Raw genomic sequence first — 22,526 nt, forward strand, 5'->3', positions numbered from 1 at the left:
TAGTAAGGGGTGCTCAATTTCAATATGCATAACAGTGTTGTCGCTTGAATTTTCGCAAATTTTGTCAATTACCTCAACTATTCCCACACATTCGTAATCTGTAACAGGCAATCATAGACATTAGGAAGATATTACTAGAATGCTCATTTTTCATTGAAGTTATATCGTTGGTGGGGTGGCCTAGATTCTTAGATTTACGAGATAATGCATGTCTATGCCTAGATTACATTGTATATTATTCAGTAGCGGATTTTCCATAAGGCACAATAAGCTATAGAATAGACTCAGTATCACCGCGTTCACTCCACGATCAAAGTAAAAGCCCCCTATATAGTAGTACAAGAAAATTTTCATTCGCGATCAAAATGTAACGTATAAATTTAATTACGTGATTTATTTACATAAAATTAATTATTAATGTTCACAGGAAACTGAATTAATGGTTTTATGACTTTCTTGGCGTCTTAAAAACGATCTAGAATATTCGCTACATTACCCCCCTCTTAAAACTGTGGTGTATCAGAGAATCAGTCTTAGGTGATTCTCCTTCTATAACGTGACCTTGCTGGCGGTACTGGCACGATGACTCTCTTCCACTTGAAAAAAGCAATCGAAAGGGTTGCGGGGTTCCTCTGGGGTTGAAACAACAGACCCCGATACCTGGAAACACTACTATGCCAACATATATTCCGCATGATGCGCCAGTTTTTTGTTGTTTTAGCGCATTCCAAACATCCTTGTAACTAGGTTCATCACATGATCTGCAGGAAACATGCTTTACCAATTTCGGGATGTTGGAGGTGAATTTTTCAGAAACAACCAAACTGGAATTTGAACTCTACGGGTATACATGACGTCCTTGGCAGTGTGCCAAAACGTAATCTACTGATATTTCAAACAAAGCTTTAAATTCCTCATGGACAACAATAGAGCTGTTGTTTCCCTTGCATCACATTGGGAGCTTTTGAATGTTTCCTGGGCAAGCAAACACATCTTGGTGGGGACAAATTAACTTCTTAGCCTAATTCTTTTGGCTTGGTGTCACCTAGCACCTGAGGATCCTTATTGTTTAGATTTGCCAAGGCCAACTGCAAATATTATCTACCAGGATACACATAAATATATTAGATATAGAAGAGCTAGATGGCTCTGCAATCATTTACTAGTAATCTAGGGACTTTATTACTATACTGCCATTGACATAATACTATGACTAAGGTTGCCATCTCTAAACTGTGCCAACTAGGACAGGAAGCGTGAAAACTCCGGATTTAGAGATTATAAACCCGGACAACTGAATTTGATAAAAAATATTTTGTAAAGAAATAAAACAAACAATGAATTTTTTCAAATAAAACGAAGTATACTCTATCACGAAACAAAATCTTCATTAACTGTTAGGAATTAGAATTAGCAACGCTTACATACTTTTTAAATTCTTTAAATGAAACAATAATATAGTTTTTTAACAAAATAAAATACAAGTTAAGCTAATAACAATAATAATTATTGTAGATGCAGTTTTCGCGAGCTTGTTTAGGCATCATTTAGCTACTTTTTCATAAAAAAAATCGAACCATTTGAGAAAATTAACCATTTCTGTCGGAATAAAGTCCCTAGATTGGACTTTATGTCGGAATGTCGAAAAAAGCCCTCAAGCGGCGATATGTGAAACTAACAAAACTTCAAATAGTATATTTGTAGCCGAAGAATAACTTTTTTCAATTAACCCGAGTTTGTTAAAATCGGCTCAGTCGTTTCGAAGATACAGGGTGTTCTTTACGGAAACCTTTGAATACCCCCCACCACTTTATTTTTAGAGATACAGGAAAAATTGTCAAACAAAAAAGGTTCAGATTATCTTCAAAGACCGGACATTTTTTTGTTAGATTAATATAGCGGAATTCATAGAAAAATCACTTTTAGATTCCAGATTGCAGTTACGCCCCTTAGCGGCCATTTCAGAAACTTAAAAATATTTTCCAGGTTTTTCTCGTGGCCGTTTTAGTAATACATTTTTTACCGCAAGCCTCTACAATGGACAGGTTCTCAGATACAGTACCTCGCATTCTTATTTGGCCACCCTGTATATTGAATAGATGTTAGTAGCCTAATACCCGGACTACCCATAAAACCTCGCCCAGACGCTCCCCGGACGCCCCCTAAAGTAGGACAAATCCAGGGAAACCGGACGGATGGCAACCCTAACTATGACAAAAGTAAATAAACTCACTAGGAGCTCGTTATTAATTTGGTACTGTCCTTGTCAATCATCTTTTATTGGGTTACAGTGACTGTCTGAAACGTAATAACAAATGTGACCAGAAAGGAATGCAATGACTTAAATATTCTACCTACTACACAAACTTTATTGCAAAACAATACGAAATTTAAACTATGCATAAGAGTTAACACAGATATAAAAATAATTTAAAAATATGTACAATATTTACAAATTAAATACAAAAACGTCCTTAAAGTAATGTAGGAAACAATTCCGAAACACTCTGATCCCATATGTCTGGTTCTTCCATACTGTGTGGCGAGTCCAACGATTCGTACCCGCAATCGGAATTATAAGGTGAAGCTTGACTTTTAACGTCCAACATTTCCACAGTATCCTCGTGTACATGTAAGTCATTGTTAACTGTCGTCACGACTTCCGTAACAGCCTCGCTCAATCTCAAACTGCTGTCACCAACGATGATCGTAATGCAATTCGTCGACTCGTCCAGCGTTCCATAAAGTATGTCCGAGTTGTCGACCGGTTCGATTTTCGGCATTATAAGTTTGGGCTTGGTTTTTGTATTTAATTTTTTCACATTTTTGACCTTCTTTGGTGCCGGTTGCGGCGGTTGCTTTGCGCTGTAGTTGTGGTGCAGTAGTAAGTAAGGTGATATTTCATCTTCGATCGCCGGCTCGCTCTTTACACTAACACATCGACTGGATTCCAATTCTTCTGATGGCGGCCCCACCACTGCTCGGCCACGTTCTTCTCCACCAAAGATTGGTTCCTGATAAAACAGAAGAATTAGTTTCGATTAGCAAACTGAGCCCAAAAAAACAAAGGCAAAAAAGGATCACATGTTCACTTGATTTTGTAAGTACTCGGACTTAAAAGTCAAAATTTGAGCTCTGTACTGTTTGTTCATAATCTTGAATTTTTTTTTTACAGCACCTCTAGTGCTCTTAAATACTTGCATGAACTCCATTGGGACTATTTATGGGATTTTGAAATACCTGATGCCTTTTCCAGCTAATAAGCTTTAAAAAAATGCAGAAACCTCTGGAAAAGGTTCTAGAAAACAGTGAAAACACTCCTTTTTAAAGGAAAGGGTCAAAAAGTATGCTTATTGGAAATTCGAACATTAAAGTCCGAGTACAAAAAAATCTACAAGTGGCCTTCGCGACATGCAAACTAAACATAAACAAAACTGTGCAATGATAAACGGCTAATTTTTGTTCACAGAAAATCACCTGAGAGTCACTACTTGTTGAAATTCGCATATAACATCCGTTAAAGCATTAATGTATCTACAAATAGCAGACGATCTAAAAAGGTTGACGGCGCATCATTTTTTATTTTAACTTACTTCGCAATTTGTCTTTTGAGCAGCAGCCTCCAGGTCTGCGGCGATATCCTGCAAGAGGCTCTGGGTAAGTTCTTCCAGAGAGTCGAGGTCAACGTCTTGGTCGAGTCCATTGAGCAGGTCTGGTAAAGAAGGCAGGCCAATACTATCTTCCAAAGTGCAGTTACCGTTTCTGTTCTCAGAGCCGCTGTTGAATAAGTGTCCCGGCCCTTCGGCAGAGGGATGGATGCTGCAGATCCTTGTTGGACACCAGATTCGACGACACGGCTGTGATCGCATTTACAGGTATTCTGTACATTTCGTAGCTTAGAGTTTTCCTCATTTAATTTCTTATTCGTGGCCCTTAGTTCCTTACACTCTTTTATCAACTCCTCGTTCTTGTAAAAAAGCTCTTGAAGCGCCTGCTCCATCTCCTCCATTTTCGCCTTCTTTCGGTCTCGTGACGTTTGAGCGGCGACACGGTTTTTCAGTTTCCTAAATTGAAATAGTTAGCAATATTTCGTCAGAGTGACATATGGCAAAAACTTACTTTCGTTGGACTTTTTCCTCCCATGTCAAATGATCCAGTCTGCGCTTCTTTGCTCTCGTAGATGTTCGGTCTTCCTCCTTGATGAAATTCATGCTGTCATTGCTTAAATATTTTAAAATTGCTGGCACGGTAACACTCATCTTAAAGTTGCTTTTATTTGAAAATTTTTCGATCAATGTTTATTGTTGATATAGACGATACGTTCAAGATAAGGTCGACGCGTTGCATCACTCACAACTTAACTCGTTCTTCGACTTTACATTCTTTCTTTTAAGGAAACACTTTCTACGCAGTAATTTGGAACATGATGATGAAAAAATCAATGAAATTATGAAAAAAAGTGATGACGTTTCGACCTCTATCCTTCAAAATTGATGTGGGTTGTTCTGATTGGTTCTCGTTTATTGACGTACTACACAGTGGCGTAACTAATAGCATTGATAAGTTATAAATTCAATGCTAAAAGGAACACAGTGGCGGAGTATGATATTAAATTACGACTGAAAGTTGAGAGCGTTTATTAATTATCATACGTAACTTAAGCCCTAGCAGAGCCGGATCGTAAAGCACAACATAAAGAACGTAACCATGTACGTATGTCGTATATGATCTTTATTAATAACGGTTCATTCTATGTGCATAATGTGAGCAAACAAAATTCAAACTCATTTATAGTGGTTAATACACTGTTCGAGGCGAGTTGAGCAAAATGAACTAGTAAATAAAAATAAATTAATTAATCAAATTGTGTAACGGGCCGCTCCAGAAAGCTTTAGAGCAACTGGGGAGTACGGACATTCATTGATACTGTTCACGATGTGGAAACGTGGCAAGCTTTAGGTACACTTGGCGCTATGGGAATCGGGAAAAAGCTTATTATAAGGCATATGCCCTAGGGCTTGACGCTGCAAATAAAACTTCTCGTGGAAACGCTCGCGTGCAGCGTGCACATCATTGGTACAGATTTTTAAAAATACACAAATATAGAAGAAATAGTGAAAATAATGAAGCAGCAATGGACGAAACGACGAGGACTGTGATGTGGCAGCTGTAAAAACAAACGGACACATAAGAACAAATTGCAGCCAATAACCATGGATAACTCAATGGGAAGGATCAAGCAAGTTAAGCCCCCTAGTCAGGGGACTGTGTTTTTCAGAATCAACCAAATTCGGTAAAACGGGTGCACCGAAGACCATCGTAAGACCTGCCCTTGCGCGAAAGAAAAAGTTCCTGTGCAGGGGGTGCTGCCGGTCGATACTGGTATTGGATAATGAATGGGCGCATCAAGTGTTGATAATAGGCACAGTCGATGAGGTGATTTTGGAAATGGAAAAGGAGACAAGCTGCTACGTGTAACGCTCGTGGATGAGGTCACCCTTCCGTAGCATTGTGATGACTCGCATGGATGGAAGTCTCCGGGAAAACTGCTTGGAAGTACTGGAACCCCAATATGGGTTGAGGAATTTTGATTGCAAAATTGGTTAGTAAATGCTAAACCTAATAATGAAATTGAACTCATTCCGTACCAAGTTAAGGGCCCTGATTGGCACGTGCGTCCCAATAGCTGCAGTAGCGCGTTGTGCGAATACAGCCAAGAGTGATGATACTTCAATGTCCATTAAGGCTTCAAGTTGTGATCACTAACCCCAACCTCATGCAAGAATCTGATAACAAGCCAAAATTGCCAGGCTAAAATATGTTTACTTCAGAGAAAGAAATTGTCGACCGAAGCAATATGGCAACACATAAAATAAATGCAGGAGATGCGCAACTGTAAAAGATAGGAAAAATCACCACGTGTATAACACGCTCGGTGATGACGGCCAGATGTCGCCGACTATACATCATGTAGCCTCACCCCTAAAGTTGTTAATTACACGACTCCGGTGGGTACATGTACACTCGTCTTTTCTACAAGCCCGCATATGTCAGGTACCAGCCAGCCGGCCAGCCATAGTGAGATTAAACGCTACCTTTTTATAAATAAATTTGCCAAAATGCACTAAAATGTGTTCCGAATAGACGCTAGATAAACTTACCTACTTATTCTCATAATGAGAGCAAAAATGCGTTACGATAATCACGTTCCGCCCTGTATACCAATTGGATGTAGGGGATTTTAGTAATAAAAGCGATGCCGCATGAAATTCCCTAAACCGAGATTTTCGGGTTTTCGGGACGAGGAGGTTGTTTGCACATTTAGTTTTAATTTTTATTTAAATATTTTGAAATACGTAGAAAACTCTTCATAATATAGAATGTCCCTGAATCTGCAATATGAAGCAATTGGAAAAGGCTTCGTACAGCAATATTACGCACTTTTCGATGACCCAGTACAACGACCTAACCTGGCTAATATGTACAATGTATATCTCACTCAAATTTTGCTCAATTTACTCACTAATGGTTGAGTTTACAGGTTGAAAGTTCATTTATGACTTTCGAAGGGACACAACTGCAGGGCTCCGTTAAGATTATGGAGAAGTTATTAGTAAGTGAGTTCACGACCGACCGTTTGTTGGTACTAATATTGCAATTTCAGAGTTTAAGCTTTCAAAAAATAAGTAGAGCAATTACAGCTATCGATTCTCAGCCAATGTTTGACGGTGGTGTTATAATCAACGTTTTAGGAAGATTACAAGTAAGTGACTATCCTCCTTACGCCATCGTGTCTAATTAAAACAATTGTAGACTGACGAAGACATACCCCAAGCTTACATCCAAACATTTATCCTTAAACCAATTGAAGGAAGCTTTTTTGTCCAACATGACATTTTCCGTTTGGTTCTGCATAATACTGCGTAAAATTAGTACCGGTTACCAATTTCCTTTCTTGCAGTTTTGCAATGCTTTTAAGAAACACATTTCCGTTAATATTATCAACATTTCTGTGTTCAAATTCTATTTGTGCTATCCGTATAAGCTTTAGGTCTCAATTTTCGATTAAAACTATTTTGTAACGTTTGTACTAGTTTTATTTACTCGAAAACAACAGAATCAACACCAATAAACTCGCTTAAATAAATAAAAAGAAACAACAACAAAAACAGGTACACGTCCACAACGAAATGAGTATTACGTAGATAGCTTTCTAAACCGGCCGTTTCTGAAACCGCGCAAGGTGCTCATGGCCATCGCCCGATTGAAGTGCCGCTGTGGCTTTGCATCGTATGCGTCGTCGTCCGTATTGGAATCGCCCGACGATAAAATTACCAAAACCACTCCAAAAACCTACAACCATTCTATGTAAATGCACCATTAATTTTGTAAAGTTGTAACGCCTACTAATACAATCGGCATGATCTGTTTGGACCAAGTCTAGATTAAGTGCACAGATGAGCGGCAATGCGGCTCGTTTATTATTTAAAATGAAATGATAAGCAAAACGTTTGATAAAAACTTCAACAGTACATTTTTGGTACATGGTCCTTCCAAAAAATGTACATAATGCATCAGCCGTTTCCAGGAAACTACAAAATGATCCAGTTTATCCATCCGCATGTTTATTATATGGTAAGGGTTTGTCCATAATTTTAATAAATAAACCTGCAGAATCTAATTAGTAGGCCGTTAAAAATTATAAACACCAATTAAAATTATAAAACAAACGAAAGACTCTTGCATGTTTTTCATAGTTCATTTTAAAAGATCAAATTTAAACAAATGCGTGAGCTTAAATAAACCAACCAGTTTTTCAAGGTTAAACTGCTCAAGGGGTAGATTTAGATGCCGCATAAATAAGGTAAATTGGTTGAATACTAAGCCGCATGAAAAGCCATATTAAAACAAAATAAAATGAAAACAACATGTGTGAGCTTGGTAATTGTTATCTTCCTTTTATAAAAGCCAGTTTTTGTTTCAATGGAGAGAAAACCGAGATCGCAGATACTAAGCTGAATTAATGTCTCTTAAATTTGTCCAGAATATAATGCATAAAATCCAGTTTTACCCATTTTTGTAATTATACCTGCTGTAGTGTGTATATCAAGGCAGTGACGAAGCAAAGCCGACGCTGTGCGGCCCACCCCACCCGCCAGAAAACTTACAATTCAATGTTGCCATTTTAGATAGTGTATGGTTGGTTGCCTAAGTGGGAGTAAGTTCCCGATTATCATTATTTTTGTCGGTGATCGTACAATGTGTATTTAATTGTAAAACGTGATCATTCTGGTCGTTTTTATCGGACAAAGTTTAATTAACGCACGTGTTGCTATCGCTGTTTGGAAACGATAAGGCGTTTCAAAAAATTGCGCGTTATTTCGACAAAGGTGGGGACGCGTTCCTTCGAAACGGTATCAAAACGATTTATTCGTATAACAGAAAATGATATGTCGAGTGCGAATAAACAAAGTAGTTATCAGTTTAGTAAAACCTTTCTGAAAGGTTTGTCTTTCATTAAAAACTACTTCAGAAATGGCTTTCAGACTAAACAATGCAGGAATAACACGACAGTTTTTTTTTGGCCAAAAATCGACCACCAAAATTTCTCGGGAAAACACTTTTTCTTATTAATTTTTGTGCGTAGAATCCAAAACGACTCGTACTTTTTCGATTAGACCTCTCAATCAAAAGTTATAGCCTAGAAACCAATTTCGAAAGAAAATTCAAAGGGCTGTAACTTTTGATCTAGTGGTCCAAACTTGGAACTGTTTGAAATTATGGATTCTACGGGCCAAATTCTATAAGAAAATGTCTTTTCCCGGTCGATCCCAGACAATTTTTTCTTCGAGCCAATAAAAAGGCAGTGTATAACCTTCCTTTTTGGTGAAAAATCGACTACACCAAAATTTCTCGGGAAAACACTTTTTCTTATTAATTTTGGTGCGTAGAATCCAAAACAATTCGTACTTTTTCGATCAGACTTCTCAATCAAAAGTTATGGACAAAAAAAACCAATTTCGAAAGAAAATTCAAAGGGCTGTAACTTTTGATCTAGTGGTCCAAACTTGGAACTGTTTGAAATTATGGATTCTACGGGTCAAATTCTATAAGAAAATGTTTTTTCCCGGTCGATCCCAGACAATTTTTTCTTCGAGCCAAAAAAAAAGGCAGTGTATAACCTTCCTTTTTGGCCAAAAATCGACCACTCCAAAATTTCTCGGGAAAACACTTTTTCTTATTAATTTTGGTGCGTAGAATCCAAAACAATTCGTACTTTTTCGATTAGACCTCTCAATCAAAAGTTATAGACTAGAAACCAATTTCGAAAGAAAATTCAAAGGGCTGTAACTTTTGATCTAGTGGTCCAAACTTGGAACTGTTTGAAATTATGGATTCTACGGGTCAAATTCTATAAGAAAATGTTTTTTCCCGGTCGATCCCAGACAATTTTTTCTTCGAGCCAAAAAAAAAGGCAGTGTATAACCTTCCTTTTTGGCCAAAAATCGACCACTCCAAAATTTCTCGGGAAAACACTTTTTCTTATTAATTTTGGTGCGTAGAATCCAAAACAATTCGTACTTTTTCGATCAGACTTCTCAATCAAAAGTTATGGACAAAAAAACCAATTTTACAAATAGAATACTGAAACCTGAAAGTTCTACGATACTTCGATAGATTAATAGGCGCTCCTTTTTGAGCATAAAAAATGCGTTAAAAATAAAATCATCCAATTGAAACAAAGAAATCGGTTTTAAATGAAATAGATTCTAACAGTTTAAAATATTTCTCTGAATTTGTGTTCTGGAGTTATAATGTCAAGTTGTAACCCCAATATAGATTTGGTCCTAACGGCTAAAAAAGGTAGTGGTACAAAATTTCATTTCTGCAGTACCAAATAAATATTACAAAATTGATACATTCTCTTCTTATTAGTAGCAGTTACAACTTAATGAACTCCCCAATCTTACCAGTGAAATAATGATGACTAATGTATAAATGTGCAGCCTCGACGCCGGCATGCTTTCCATCTCCTTCAAAGCCAACTGGGCCGGCTCAAACCCGGGCTTAATCTCGAGCGTGTGCTTCAAGTGTAGTGACGCCTCCTGGTAGTGACCGTAGGCCTTAAAAATCTCGCCCAACGTAAAGTACTGCTGCCAGGCCGCCTTATCCGGAGGTTGCATTTCAAGCGACCTCCTCGTAAGGTAAATGGCGTCGTCTAAGTACTGCAACGTAAAAAGTACACGCGCCAAATTGAGCAAAACCTCCGCGTTATGCGGCGCCACCGCTAACGCCCGCCGAAAGCACTCGATCGCTTTGCGAGCGTCGCCCTTTATTCTCCAAAAGTTGCCAATCTGATTGTATAAGTGGACAGACTTCGGCTTCTAAAATGACAAATGCATGCATAATGTTTACAAGAGGGAGTTTAAGGTACAGAAGAGCCACATGCAGATCTTGTTTTGTACTCAGACCTTACATTTTATTTGACTCTCAAATCAAAGTTTGAGAAGTTGGGGTTTAAAGGCAAAATGAGTGCATACACGCACGAGTGGCAGCACTCAGACCTAAAGATCATGCAGAATCCTGGAGCAGTTCACATACGAGACCCAAATTGGGATCCTGAAAAAATCCCGACATCGACATCTTCTACACAGACTGTTGCAAATCAACAAACGTAGAAAAGCACTACACTATATTTCAGACTGAACTGTATGTGATCACTAGATGCGGAACAGAAAGCCAGGGATGAGACTACTGTGATCCGAACATATGTAACCTAACTGAGAGTCAAATACTACCAAAGGAGCTAGTACAATAGTCAAAGAGTTTATTAGAGCATTTATGCTGAAGATTGGCAAAGATATCCTGTAGACTGTGTGAAGAGAAAGACGAAACTGCGTACCACACTCTTCGAAATGGGTTATGGTTATGGGGAAGGTCTAGAAAGCTTTGTAGCAGCTGCATAAGGATTTCCTATGTCTACTTTTAAATGACAAAAACTCTTCTGAAAGACGCCTAATTTTATGCAACAAAAATAACATGCGCACGCAATCTGGACTGTTATTCTGAAGAGATATGTAAATTCGGTCGCTATTTCCCTTAAGTTTCTTATAGGATTATCTTCCACAAAAATGAAAATGTTCAGTTTCATATCCTCCCTTAACACCAATTTTAAAAATTTAAATTTAAAATCTACACATAAAATAAGTCTCTTACATTTCTGATATATTGATTGACAATCTCCACTTTTTCTTTAACTGACTACATCGTACACGAACGAAAGTAAAAATATGGGAAGGCAAAACAATAATATTACCACAATCTAATATTCCAATTAATTAATATGACAGTCAGATCTTCATTTGTTTTAAGCAGTTATTTTGGTTCATAAAATTAGGCGTCCTTCAGAAGAGTTTTTGTCATTTAAAAGCAGACATAGGGAAAACAATACACACAAATCCCCATGTCTACTTATAAATGAATATCACTGTAGAAAGCTCTGGTAGGAACCAGAGAGCTTTGGTAAGGCTCTTAAAAGGTCATCAAAGGTACCCAGATTCAGAGTTTGAATTCAAAATTTCAATTAGGGCAGCTACACACCTAAAGGTGCACCTGTCAAAAACAACTGTCAATCCACACCTATACAGGTCTACCGTCCATCTCAGTTGATTAAAAATGTTTTAAGACAAGTGGGCTCAGGAATTCATACACATCTACAAGATGGAGGGTGGGGTGGAGCAGGTGCATAGAGATACTATGGACAGATGCACCTTTAACCTGTCACCTTATCACTTGACAATTACGAAAACTGAGCTTTTGTTCATCAATATTTCCAGGTCGACTTGACTAAGTCACCTGTGACAGGTCGAATTGGCATGTGCTTCCATAGTATACAAAAAATCCATGTGGCCCTTCCATGCCTTCGTAGGGTTTACCTCTTTTTTGGCCTTTTTAAGTTTACGCTCCAAGGTGTCCACCTCATCTTCAAGGGAGTGATTTGTCCTCGTGACCTTTTTACTTTTCGATCCGAATATCAGCGAAATTTGCGGTTCCGGTACTATGGGATGACGGTTTCGATTTGCTACGCCGACCAAACCGTCGTAGTAGGTGTAGTTAACAGGTTTGCCGCAATCTAATACTTCATCGTTATAGGTCAGATAGTTTAGTTTGTTTAAGGGCTTAAAGGTCGATTGATTTTCTTTCGAATCGTTCCTGCAAACGGCATTAAGTGAGTCGTAAGCAAGCCGGCACTTACCTCAGTGTCAGTTTGGGGGAGATTGTGCGACAACTTGTGCAAAAGTACTCGTTGTCCTGCCTAATCCACGACTGCCCGTAATGTACGGTGGACGTGATTATGTTAAAAATTGGATCTTCTTCTGTTAGGTGCACGTTGGCGATTGACACTATGGGATTGAAAGGACTAGCTTCGACTACTTTAGTTTCGTCCGAATTAAGCTTCCACAGCGTCGAAGTGCGCGAGTTAACGGAAATTATATGAAAAGATAGCAGGTACAAGGCATAAATTGTAATGTTTTGGGGTTCACTGATCATATTTGTAATTTTAATGCCGAAACTTGTTAGGAATTTTTAAAGTCGACATGTTATGATAATATGTTGCTCGTGCTCTCATGTTTATTTATGATTATTTTAATATTATCACACTTTTGTATTAAAAAATAACCCCAGTAACTTTTATCATGTTTTGACCGTGTAGGGAAATATTTCTTTCGACATTTTTAAGTTGCAGTTGGCTGGCCTTTGCATAAAGATATGACCACACTGTGACCTTGAGTTACTAAAGCTACATACAAAGGAGAGGACTGTTACAATAAATAATGTATATCGAAACATTTGAACAATGTCGAAACTATTCTCAACAAAAACAATGTCCAATTTGGAACTAATTTTGTGATGAAACTCCATCCCTATAGTTCCATATAGGCTACAGTCCCAAAAGTTTGAGTACAGCCTTGGAAATGCCTCTTTTTAATCTGTGAATTTAGAAACGTGTTATACACATCAAACTCAGGCAGCAGTGGCGTAACCAAGGGGGGTGCTTTGGGGCTAAAGCACCCCCCAAAATTCTAAAGAGAATAAGTACTTACACATATAGACAAAAGAAGTGGACAAACGATACGAATTCGATGTTCTGGTTGTCCTAGCGTCAGGGTTGAGTTTTGTACTACTGCTTTCACCCCCCCCCCTCCCGGAAAAGGGTGGGTACTAAGACAACTCGAAATTCTAGCACCTCCCAAAGCAAATTTCTGATTGCGCCACTGTCAGGCAGTGCCACACGTTTCTTATTTCTATTCCTTTGCTATGGTTTGTCTTTTGATGACCATTATTTGAACCATTGTTATGGCGAAAGAGGACACATGATAATTTTGAAAAATACTCGCTTGAACAAAATTTCATTCACGTATCTGGGGAATTTCAACGGTATGGCAACCCTACATCAGGGGCAAAAGCACCATATTGTAAAGAAAAAGATGATAAGAAATCTGATCATTCCGAGCAACCCGGAACTAGCAAGGCAAAGCGAGGACTGTTTATTATTTTGGTCCCTTGCAAGTTTCACTATAATGGCCTCGTTCGTTTCCAATAAAATCTCTTTTTATTGAACCCTGTCTTTATCCTGTTCCATCTCGTTACACAGTCGCCGCCAGCAAACTTCTGCCGGAGAGGGGGACGATGTTCTTCGTACCCTTGTTAGCCCTCTCCAGTCGTCATTTTGTGTTCGGCGCTACTTGCCAAGAGGTTTGACATTAGGGATATGGTTTCATCCGCCTGTTTGCAAAGGTAGTCGTTCAGTTCTGAAGGGGTGTTGTATTCTCTGGTGTTTTCCCACGTCCAGAATTGCTTGGATCTTGATGGTGTTTAATTTTCTAGCGTTCAATCACCCTTTATTTACCACACCTAGGTCTAATACCGCGTAAGGACTTACGTCCTAAGTAAAAGGGCCTATTGAAAGAGAAACATCGGAATCTCCAAAGAGTCATAGTTACTCCTCTCTTGTGTGTTATATAATAACAAATATCATTGTAGAGAACTAAAATGTATAAGTAACAATGGCGAGTTTGTTTTAAAAAAGGGTGATTTGAATTGGTTTTATGAAGATTTTAAAAAGAAAATTAAGTACAATTGTGTTCCTGGACTTTATTTATTATATTTATGTACATACACACAGCAAAATCCTAGAGATCGTATTGTGACCCACAGCCAACTTTCCCACTTGCAGCTGTAGGTAATCTCCTACCTCAAGATGTGTAGGCAAAATGCAATATAAACGGAGGAGACCACATCCCCTTATTAGGAGTGGTGGGGAGATGGAACCATATGGAATTATCACAGATCTACACATACAACAGATTGCTAACCTTATGGATTTTATGGGAAACACATTTAGGTGTACTTAAAAGCGCCCTCTATTGAGCAGCAGATAATGCACACTTAGTGAAGTAACAGACGAAAAACGTCAAACGTCAAGTAGGCGGAAAAACCGTTTTTAGTTTGAAGACATTATTTTTGCACAATCGCTCGATGGGGCGGAAGATAGATTTGGATAGCACCTGACCGTTAAGTCGCACCCACTGCAGTTAAGTTAATATGCCATTAATGCACATTCGACGGTGTGGTTCCCTTGGATCAATGAGAATAAGTAGATGAGCATGCAAGCAAAAAAGTTACTACAGGTACTTACCTACCTCAAAAATTATTAGAGTAGGTAAGTAAGACACAAAAATCGGCAATATCGTAGATACTTCACAGGAAACTTAAAAAACGAAAGGCTCGCAAGCAACAAATTAACTAGTCCGAAACAAATCCCAAAATAAATTCACTGTTAACGGAGGAATTACTACCCATACAAACAGAGAATATCTTCAAACTAAAAACGGTTTTACCGCTACTTGACGTTTTTCGTCTGTAACTTCACTAAGCGTGCATTATCTGCTGGTCAATAGTGGGCGCTTTTAAGTATACCTAAATGTGTTTCCCATAAAATGCATAAGGTTAGCAATGTGTTGTATGTGTAGATCTGTGGAACTATGAATCATAATATGTTGTACCAGTTACTCCAGCCTGTGGAAGACTACTCCCAATGCTTTATTTTGTGACAATTGAATAAAAATGTCTCGTTTATAAAAGCGGTATTTAATAGTATAGAATAGTACAATAAATTAAAAATGTAGTTATCATAAAATTCGTGCTACGTCTAAAATTGTAAGCAAAAAACTATGACTAGACTAGACGGTCTAAAAATCCTCTCGGCAAACCACTGTTTATAAGACGCTCTTTGGAATAGTTACATATTTGGGGATTGTAATGCAAAAGAGCTTCCCAACAGATTTCGCTTAGTTTCGGAATGCACAGCCAGACGGAGTAAATATCACTACTCCTTCTAATTTGATCACCTCCATATATACCACCGAAAACGTACATTTTTCCTTCTGGAGACACTGCGGCCGAGTGAAAATAAGTAGGACTGGGCAGGACGCATTTCTGTATGAACGTCCACTGCATAGTCGACAGTTCCAATCTCCACAAATCATCGAAGACAGTGTCGCCGTCGTACCCTCCATTGATGAAGACCTGAATGTCGTTATCGGTCTCAATTTGAACGGCCCCGTGACATCGACGCGGTGACGGTATACCAGTGTGATGATAACCGGATAGTACGCTCCTGCGGTCCCTTTTCGCTATCGCTTTCGACCATCTTTTCAGTTCGATATTGAAAACAGGAATTTTCTTAAAACCGAAAGCATTGTCTGCCGTCCCTCCACCGAGGATGTAGATGTTTTTCCCGTCGAATGCAACTTCGTGGCGGTAACGGCCGTCCGGTTCGTAATCGGCGCGTCCCTGGCAAATGTAGACATTTTCCCACACCCTTTCTTTGATGTTTAACCTAAAAAATATAAAGTCAATAATGCGACTGAGATGTACTGCATACTGTAGATTTTTAAAAAACCAATCGCACCGTATGAGCACTTCTGCACTCGGAATCATATTTACCTTTAATTCCAATTCATTGTATCTCAAACTTTATCAAAATCAATGAATAGTTTAAAAGATGCCAAAAGGGCACTTTTTGAATTTTTTGTCTTCCTCTCAGAAACCAAATTTTAGCAAAATACTTTCAAGAATATAGATAATTCTATACAGGGTCATTCTTGACGAGCGTCAGTTAGAAAGATATGGAAAACCTTTGAAAATGAAAATAAACTGATAAGTTCTTTAAGGGTCTTGGTACATGATGAATTGAACTAAAATATTTTCAAGATGGCGCCACTTCCGGAAATACCGGAAGTAGCCATCAACTTTGTTATTTTAAATAGGGACCCCCTATTTTTTCTACATTTTCGGATTCTACGTCGAATTTGGAATACAACGATACCCCATAGTTGACCCTTTGCTCCAAGGGCTTCGTCGATATTCAAGTTTTTATGTCAAAAATTGAATTTGCAGGGGTAATTTTAAAAATTTATTATTCGAAAACGGTGAGATATTGAAAAACAGTTTTCAATTCTTTATTAAGGGAAGATCGAATTTTCTTATGGTATACGAATTTATTTCGGTAACTCCATTTTTTAAATGGCAACCCCCATGTTGTTCTTCACCGTTGTTTTACTTTTTCCTAGACCTTTAATTTGATACAAAATGTCAAAACATGCTTCAAACGGTTTCCGAAATATTCCATGTTTTAGTTACTTCTTGTAGCAAATTAATAAAAAAATTAATTCGCTTGGTGTTATTCTTTTGTTTTTATTATGATATAATGTTTAAACGTCAAATGTTCGCTGCTTGAACTTCTCGTCAATAATGGCTCGTTTGGGTTACACTAATGAAGATTTTTTGAATTTAATAATAATACACGCTGAATGTAATCGAATCGCGGCCAGGACTTGCCGTCTTTTTTCCGAAAGATACCCTGACAATGCGCAACCCACAGAGGCTACACAATTCGCAAATTACTACAAGCGAAAATTTGACGTTTAAACATTATCATAATAAAAACAAAAGAATAACACCAAGCGAATTAATTTGCTACAAGAAGTAGGTAACTAAAACTATCTCGGAAACCGTTTGAAGCATCTTTTGACATTTTGTATCAAATTAAAGGTCTAGGAAAAAGGAAAACAACGGTGAAGAACAACATGGGGGTTGCCATTTAAAAAAATGGAGTTACCGAAATTTAAAAGTTGAGAGCTGTGAAAAAGTGACGTAGTCTCACTTTTTTAGACGGTTTCGTACCATAAGAAAATTCAATCTTTCCTTAATAAACCATTGAAAACTGTTTTGCAATATCTCTTACCGTTTTCGAATAATAAATTTTTAAAATTACCCCTGCAAATTCAATTTTTGACATAAAAACTTGAATATCGACGAAGCCCTTGGAGCAAAGGATCAACTATGGGGTATCGTTGTATTCCAAATTGTGTCCAAGATTAGGATGTCTATCCTGAGGTTCTCAGAAACCATAGAATATACATATACCATACGAAGATGGTCAAATTAGGGAAAAGTTTTGCAATTAACCAGTTATTATCATACTATAAAGAAAACCAATTCCGATTACTTCCGAAGATAGGTATGCTAGAAAAACTGAAATTGGCCGATGTGGTTTTTATGTTTTTCTGGTGTTATTTGAATTGATATAAAAAAATTTAAAAAATCATCATCAACTTTATTTGTTATATGGCCCATAAAAAAAGTACACTATTGCCCTTGGAGCATTGGAGATTATTACGTATATACGAACATACAGCACACAAATCAAACAAGAGTTGGAAACTGTTGGTTTCAACAGGATGGTGCACCCGCGCACAACGCCCTATTGTACGAGAATATCTATCGGACAAATTTTCTGGAAAATAGAAGTTTGTCCGATAGGTATTCGCACGATTAGGGCATTGTGGGCGGGTACACCATCCTGTTGAAACCAACAGTTTCCAACTTTTGTTTTTTTTTAATGTGGCATACACAGAGACTAGGTATAACAAGTCTCTGGGCATACATTGTTGTAGTCCCCAAGGAGGGTACTTTACCACATTTTCCATGCATTGATCAGTATTCTCCAAAAGGTTATATGTGCGCTGTTATTCTTTACTAGAAACATAAATAAAACAAGTTGTAAAGTTAAAGCGCATTTTTTGGTAATACAGGTCAGTATTTTATTAGCGAAGTTTAAAATTATCGATCTCACGAGTAATTTTGGCTGCGTTAAATAATTTATTTTATTTAATTTAAATTGAGGGTACGTCCTTTATTTTGTAAAACAAACCACAAAGTAAATAATTAAGTTTTTATACTGGTAGCGCTATCTAACGGTCAAATTATAGTACCTCCGAAAACCATATCAAATTTTCTTCAATTATCGATCTCATAAGTAATCTAAATCAAAATAGCCTAGAGCCTGCACATCTACATTATAGCAGAAAGCTTTTAGTGAAAATGTGAAGTCTCTAGCCATTGTAGTTGCTGAGATCTCACCCGGCCAGCCAGCCATAACGAATATAATAGCGTATTTTTTCAAAAATGCGCTAAAAATTGCAAGGGCGCAATCTGCGCATGCGCACTTCTGATTTTTACAATATGTGATAGTGATATGCTTGCCATTAAATAAGAAAGTTGGTACTGCGCATGCGCACACCTAATTTTTACTACATGCGATATGTTTGTCTTTACTAAAAGTACCTGTTGTTAAAATTTCAAGATAATGTTTCAATAAACAATAAAGCTGACGTTGCGCAGTCTGCGCATGCGAACATCAATCGTCAAGGTTTTCTTGGTTCAGGTGCCAGAGCTGCCAGTTATCGAACAGCCTGAATATTCTTTATTTTTGAATAGATTGTTGCTAGTATTTTTGAACGTGGTTTTTTGTTTTCAAAAATTAAACCTCGAATTAAACAATCCATAATAACAAAGCAAAAAAATTGGAAAAGAAGAATACATTACATTCAGCTCTTAAAAATGCAATTCTTTCCCCATTTAATTGTTAGTCTAACTCCAATATTATTTACAGACTAAACCATTTTTATTCCTAAAAATACTAACTGATAAATCTTAAGAGAGAGTAATACCTTGCAGAGAAATACAGTGTGTAAAGCGATGGGGTATACTAAAGTCACTAGATATAGAAAGTACCGCAATCATCCGCCATTTTTGGGCAAATTTGCTGCCAACTTAAAAAAATTGACAAATAAAATCTGAATAGCTGTCATTTATTATAACCTAACTTCATAGTACTGTCATGTTTTATAAAAATATATACAGAAATCTCCAAACAGGTGGAACAATCCCTAACATTAAAGTTACTAGAATCTGGTAACTTCCGCCATTTTTGGGCAAAAATCATGCGTTCTCTCTCTAACACACGAGCCCAATGGATTGCGGTACTTTCTATATTTAGTGACTTTAGGGTATACAAGAGGGAATTTTTAAAAAAATATTTATTTATGAAAAAAAATATTCTTCATAGGTAATATTTTTTGCTTGCTTTGAAAGTACCAATAATGTTTCGATTGTTCGTGGTTTGATAGCAATACTCTATCTTAATTATAATGTAGAATGATAACCGAGATGATAACTTTCAATTAAAAAAATTAATTTTATTATTTTTCCAGATTTCTATAAATAAATTTTAGATCATCGAAAAGTTATTGGTACTTTCAAAGCAAGCAAAAAATATCATGAAGAATAAATTTTTTTCATAAATCAATATTTAAAAAAATTCCCTCTTGTATACTCCATCGCTTTACACACTGTATAACTAAAAAACACAGTATACTGTCTTAGAATAGCAACTGTAACGCAGAAGACTACAAAAAGTCAACATTTTGTGAGTCATAATGAACATACTGCATCTGTTGCTTAGTAGTGCCATCATTTAATAAGTTACTCAACTAAGTGGCAATAATTGTTCTATAAGCAACAGAACCCGCATGGAAAATTTAATGTTACATTGCAGTGTGTATCTATTGTTTGCATACCTGTGAATATCGCACGAGTAGGTAAATCCGGTCGTACCGCCGATTGTGTACAGGTAATTATTATGGCACACTAACGCTTGTCCGTATTGAGGTATGGGATGCTGGCCGGTCGTATTCACTTCGACCATCTGACCGCTGTCGCTATTCAGCGCGCAGAAGTACAGTTGGTTACTGGAACGGTAACCGAAAGGCGAGCCGGTACCTCCATAGACCTTAAATGATTTTAGCTCCTATTCACACACATTCTTAGCAACAAGCTGCTTACACAAGCGTATACCATCAAATAATTTCCTGTCCGTACGACTGCGTTCGACGCTAACTCTTGAGGCAACGTCCTCCGTCCGCTGTAGCACTTCCATTTTTTGGTCGCGAAATTATACTTCCACAACTCTTGGAACAGGGGGTACGAATTAATGTTGAGCTCGTCGTCATCGTCTCTAACTTCGTCCTCACTTTGCGTTATTAACGGATTATAGCCGCCGAACGAGTACAAGTTCTTTGTGTCGCACACTATCCGATGGCCACTTCTCGGTAAGGGTGTCCTCGAGTTACTTTTCACTTTCTCGTATTTGTACAGTTTGAAAACGTAAACACCGTTTGTTTTGCAATTGCCCATCTGAACGTATAAAATGTGTAAAATGCGATAAAAATACCCGAAAAATTTAACAAATAATGTCAAAAACATGCGAAATCGTACACGTTGTAAATTCCGGACAGCGATTGGAAATTTCAATTGTGAATAACATTCTTGCGTATTTCAAGGATTTATTTCACAATAATCGTCTTAAAATTTTCAAAATTTCTAATTCGAGATTAATCTTTTGCCTTTAATAATCCTATTTATATTACACAATGTTATACTATCTTTTATTAGCAATGCGGTAGACAAGGATAACATGTCATTCAAACAGCTGGAGCTTTACGACGTTGTCAAGTTGCATGACATGCCACATTTTTATTTTACTATCGATGTATACAGGATGCGTGAACGCTATTAATAGATTCCTGTACACAAACCACAGTTTAACTACAACAGATATCTAACCACAATCATTCACAATGCATTTTATGCTTAACAAAATTTAAATACCTTCGGAATCCTTAAACGCGCCATCTAGTTTACGATTAAATTTGAATTTCATTCTCATTCTAAAATACATATCTTTGGCATAATTGTTTATTTCTATGTATGTACCGTATGGGTGCTACTCCCTAAGGTACAGATTTTCAGATGGCATCAACGACCGTCTGTGTGACCTAACAACAGTCGCGGTATAACTACCGGGACCGCAAGCTTTACATGCCCTCCGAAGGCTGGTAGTCAGGAGATGTTCTGTACTACTAAAAACTGGCAAGTTGTGGGATTCTAACTACCACCTGTGAGGTTAGAGTCCGAGTCTTAAACCATTTATTTCCAAATAATGTATAATGTAATATTCTAAGTAGGTACATTTGTGTTTTTAATTGTATTTTTTCTATATTTGCTACCTGTACTTAAATGCGAGCCATTTTGATACAGATTTTCATTAAGATACAAGTTTACGACCAATAGATATGCAGCATCAAACTTACCATACAAACGTATTCATAACTCACAAGATTCCAATGCGCTGGCGGTCATCTTGAATAAATTTGACACTGATACTTCGCTAGAACGCGTTACCATCAAGGATGCGCATGCTTTGAGGTCGCCGACTTCACTACCTGCACACAATAAAAATCTCAAATTTTGGAAGCCTGTTTAAATTTTCTTCATAAATGGCAGCAAAAAACTTGCTCATCTTTCAAAGCACAAAGGACACTAAACACATCTTGGAAATTTTTTTCTCCCACTAGTAATGACTAGTATGCCTGTTGAACATCCCATTTTTCATGAAGTTTGTCTCATCGCTCCATATAATATTTGCTAAAAATGTTGCCATCTTTTTGAACTCCGCCCGGTTTGGAGGATCTTGGAGCTTTAAATGGTGTAGAAGTTGAATCAAGAATTTTTGTTAGAAAAATTAGCCATAATCTAAAACTCAAAAGAATACTACTACCTGGTTTGACAGATATTATTCATTGAAATTTCCATGGCAATCATGATTTGTATAAAAAAATACTTTACTAAGAAAAACGTAAATAACTTGAAAATTATCAATTGTAGGTATAGTAGGGGAGCTAGCACGAAATCCACTGAACGAGAATGATCAAAATTTTAACCTATGGAGTTCCATTTTGCCCTATCAGAGTATGCTAAAATCGATCGTCTGCCGCCTCAGGTCATACGACTTAAGGCGCTGCGGGTACTTCTTGTGGTACCAATTCTGAAAGGTTGCTTTTCGAGAAAATAAGTTATACACCAAATGAAAACGTTGATAATAGCTCTTAAAAAAATATTTAAAAAAATCGCGCACATTTGATAACTCCGTAAAAAAACAATTCTTAGTCGGTTTTTCACGAACTTTCTACGGATATAACTAGGTTACCGTTGGAAGAATGAAGCTGATTTTTTTTACAGACTAATGAGAGGTACAGCCAATGACTATGAGAGTGTTT

The 22,526-nt window shown here is 37.4% G+C and overlaps 4 protein-coding genes across 6 annotated transcripts; 1 reads left to right on the forward strand and 3 right to left on the reverse strand.

Annotated features, from left to right (window-relative positions):
* Positions 1–2,348: 2,348 nt before the first annotated feature.
* On the reverse strand, positions 2,349–4,477 carry LOC116175753 (X-box-binding protein 1). 2 transcript variants are annotated; one of them, XM_031494036.1, is made up of 4 exons: positions 4,120–4,477; positions 3,594–4,064; positions 3,478–3,552; positions 2,349–3,014 (listed from the first exon to the last, which is right to left on the reverse strand). In XM_031494036.1, the coding sequence occupies exons 1-4, from the start codon at positions 4,257–4,259 to the stop codon at positions 2,927–2,929; spliced, it is 774 nt and encodes a 257-aa protein (XP_031349896.1). In that variant the 5' UTR covers positions 4,260–4,477; the 3' UTR covers positions 2,349–2,926. The 2 variants fall into 2 exon arrangements, with proteins under 2 accessions (XP_031349896.1, XP_031349897.1); XM_031494037.1 differs by lacking the exon at positions 3,478–3,552 and having other exon boundaries at positions 4,120–4,471.
* Positions 4,478–6,216: 1,739 nt separating this feature from the next.
* LOC116175755 (probable nuclear transport factor 2) lies at positions 6,217–7,086 on the forward strand. Its single transcript, XM_031494038.1, has 5 exons — positions 6,217–6,308; positions 6,361–6,488; positions 6,542–6,613; positions 6,665–6,763; positions 6,814–7,086. The coding sequence occupies exons 2-5, from the start codon at positions 6,381–6,383 to the stop codon at positions 6,925–6,927; spliced, it is 393 nt and encodes a 130-aa protein (XP_031349898.1). The 5' UTR covers positions 6,217–6,308; positions 6,361–6,380; the 3' UTR covers positions 6,928–7,086.
* Positions 7,080–12,733, reverse strand: LOC116175752 (tetratricopeptide repeat protein 17-like). Its single transcript, XM_031494035.1, has 4 exons — positions 12,257–12,733; positions 11,937–12,213; positions 9,972–10,385; positions 7,080–7,353 (listed from the first exon to the last, which is right to left on the reverse strand). Exons 1-4 carry the CDS (start codon positions 12,550–12,552, stop codon positions 7,198–7,200), a joined length of 1,143 nt encoding a protein of 380 aa, XP_031349895.1. The 5' UTR covers positions 12,553–12,733; the 3' UTR covers positions 7,080–7,197.
* Positions 12,734–15,134: 2,401 nt separating this feature from the next.
* LOC116176879 (kelch domain-containing protein 10 homolog) lies at positions 15,135–20,875 on the reverse strand. Of its 2 annotated transcripts, none has more exons than XM_031495694.1 (3): positions 20,266–20,875; positions 19,989–20,200; positions 15,135–15,904 (listed from the first exon to the last, which is right to left on the reverse strand). In XM_031495694.1, exons 1-3 carry the CDS (start codon positions 20,671–20,673, stop codon positions 15,241–15,243), a joined length of 1,284 nt encoding a protein of 427 aa, XP_031351554.1. In that variant the 5' UTR covers positions 20,674–20,875; the 3' UTR covers positions 15,135–15,240. The 2 variants fall into 2 exon arrangements, with proteins under 2 accessions (XP_031351554.1, XP_031351552.1); XM_031495692.1 differs by having other exon boundaries at positions 20,254–20,874.
* Between the last annotated feature and the right edge of the window lie 1,651 nt (positions 20,876–22,526).

This window comes from Photinus pyralis, unplaced genomic scaffold (genome assembly GCF_008802855.1).
Source record: "Photinus pyralis isolate 1611_PpyrPB1 unplaced genomic scaffold, Ppyr1.3 Ppyr1.4_LG7, whole genome shotgun sequence".
In the NCBI taxonomy this organism is placed as follows: Eukaryota; Metazoa; Arthropoda; class Insecta; order Coleoptera; family Lampyridae; genus Photinus; species Photinus pyralis.

Coding starts and splice junctions, on each gene's coding strand:
- LOC116175753 (XM_031494036.1), bottom strand. CDS start 4,259: ATGAGTGTTACCGTGCCAGCAATTTTAAAATATTTAAGCAATGACAGC. Junction 4,065..4,119: donor GAGGAAAAAGTCCAACGAAA/GTAAGTTTTTGC, acceptor ATTTCAATTTAG/GAAACTGAAAAACCGTGTCG. Junction 3,553..3,593: donor CTCAAAAGACAAATTGCGAA/GTAAGTTAAAAT, acceptor CAACCTTTTTAG/ATCGTCTGCTATTTGTAGAT.
- LOC116175755 (XM_031494038.1), top strand. CDS start 6,381: ATGTCCCTGAATCTGCAATATGAAGCAATTGGAAAAGGCTTCGTACAG. Junction 6,489..6,541: donor ACCTGGCTAATATGTACAAT/GTATATCTCACT, acceptor TTGAGTTTACAG/GTTGAAAGTTCATTTATGAC. Junction 6,764..6,813: donor ACGTTTTAGGAAGATTACAA/GTAAGTGACTAT, acceptor AAACAATTGTAG/ACTGACGAAGACATACCCCA.
- LOC116175752 (XM_031494035.1), bottom strand. CDS start 12,552: ATGATCAGTGAACCCCAAAACATTACAATTTATGCCTTGTACCTGCTA. Junction 12,214..12,256: donor TCCCCCAAACTGACACTGAG/GTAAGTGCCGGC, acceptor TGCCGTTTGCAG/GAACGATTCGAAAGAAAATC. Junction 7,354..9,971: donor TAGTCATCATTATTTCACTG/GTAAGATTGGGG, acceptor GAATGGTTGTAG/GTTTTTGGAGTGGTTTTGGT.
- LOC116176879 (XM_031495692.1), bottom strand. CDS start 20,673: ATGTTTTTGACATTATTTGTTAAATTTTTCGGGTATTTTTATCGCATT. Junction 20,201..20,253: donor ATTTGATGGTATACGCTTGT/GTAAGCAGCTTG, acceptor AAATCATTTAAG/GTCTATGGAGGTACCGGCTC. Junction 15,905..19,988: donor TACTCGTGCGATATTCACAG/GTATGCAAACAA, acceptor TATATTTTTTAG/GTTAAACATCAAAGAAAGGG.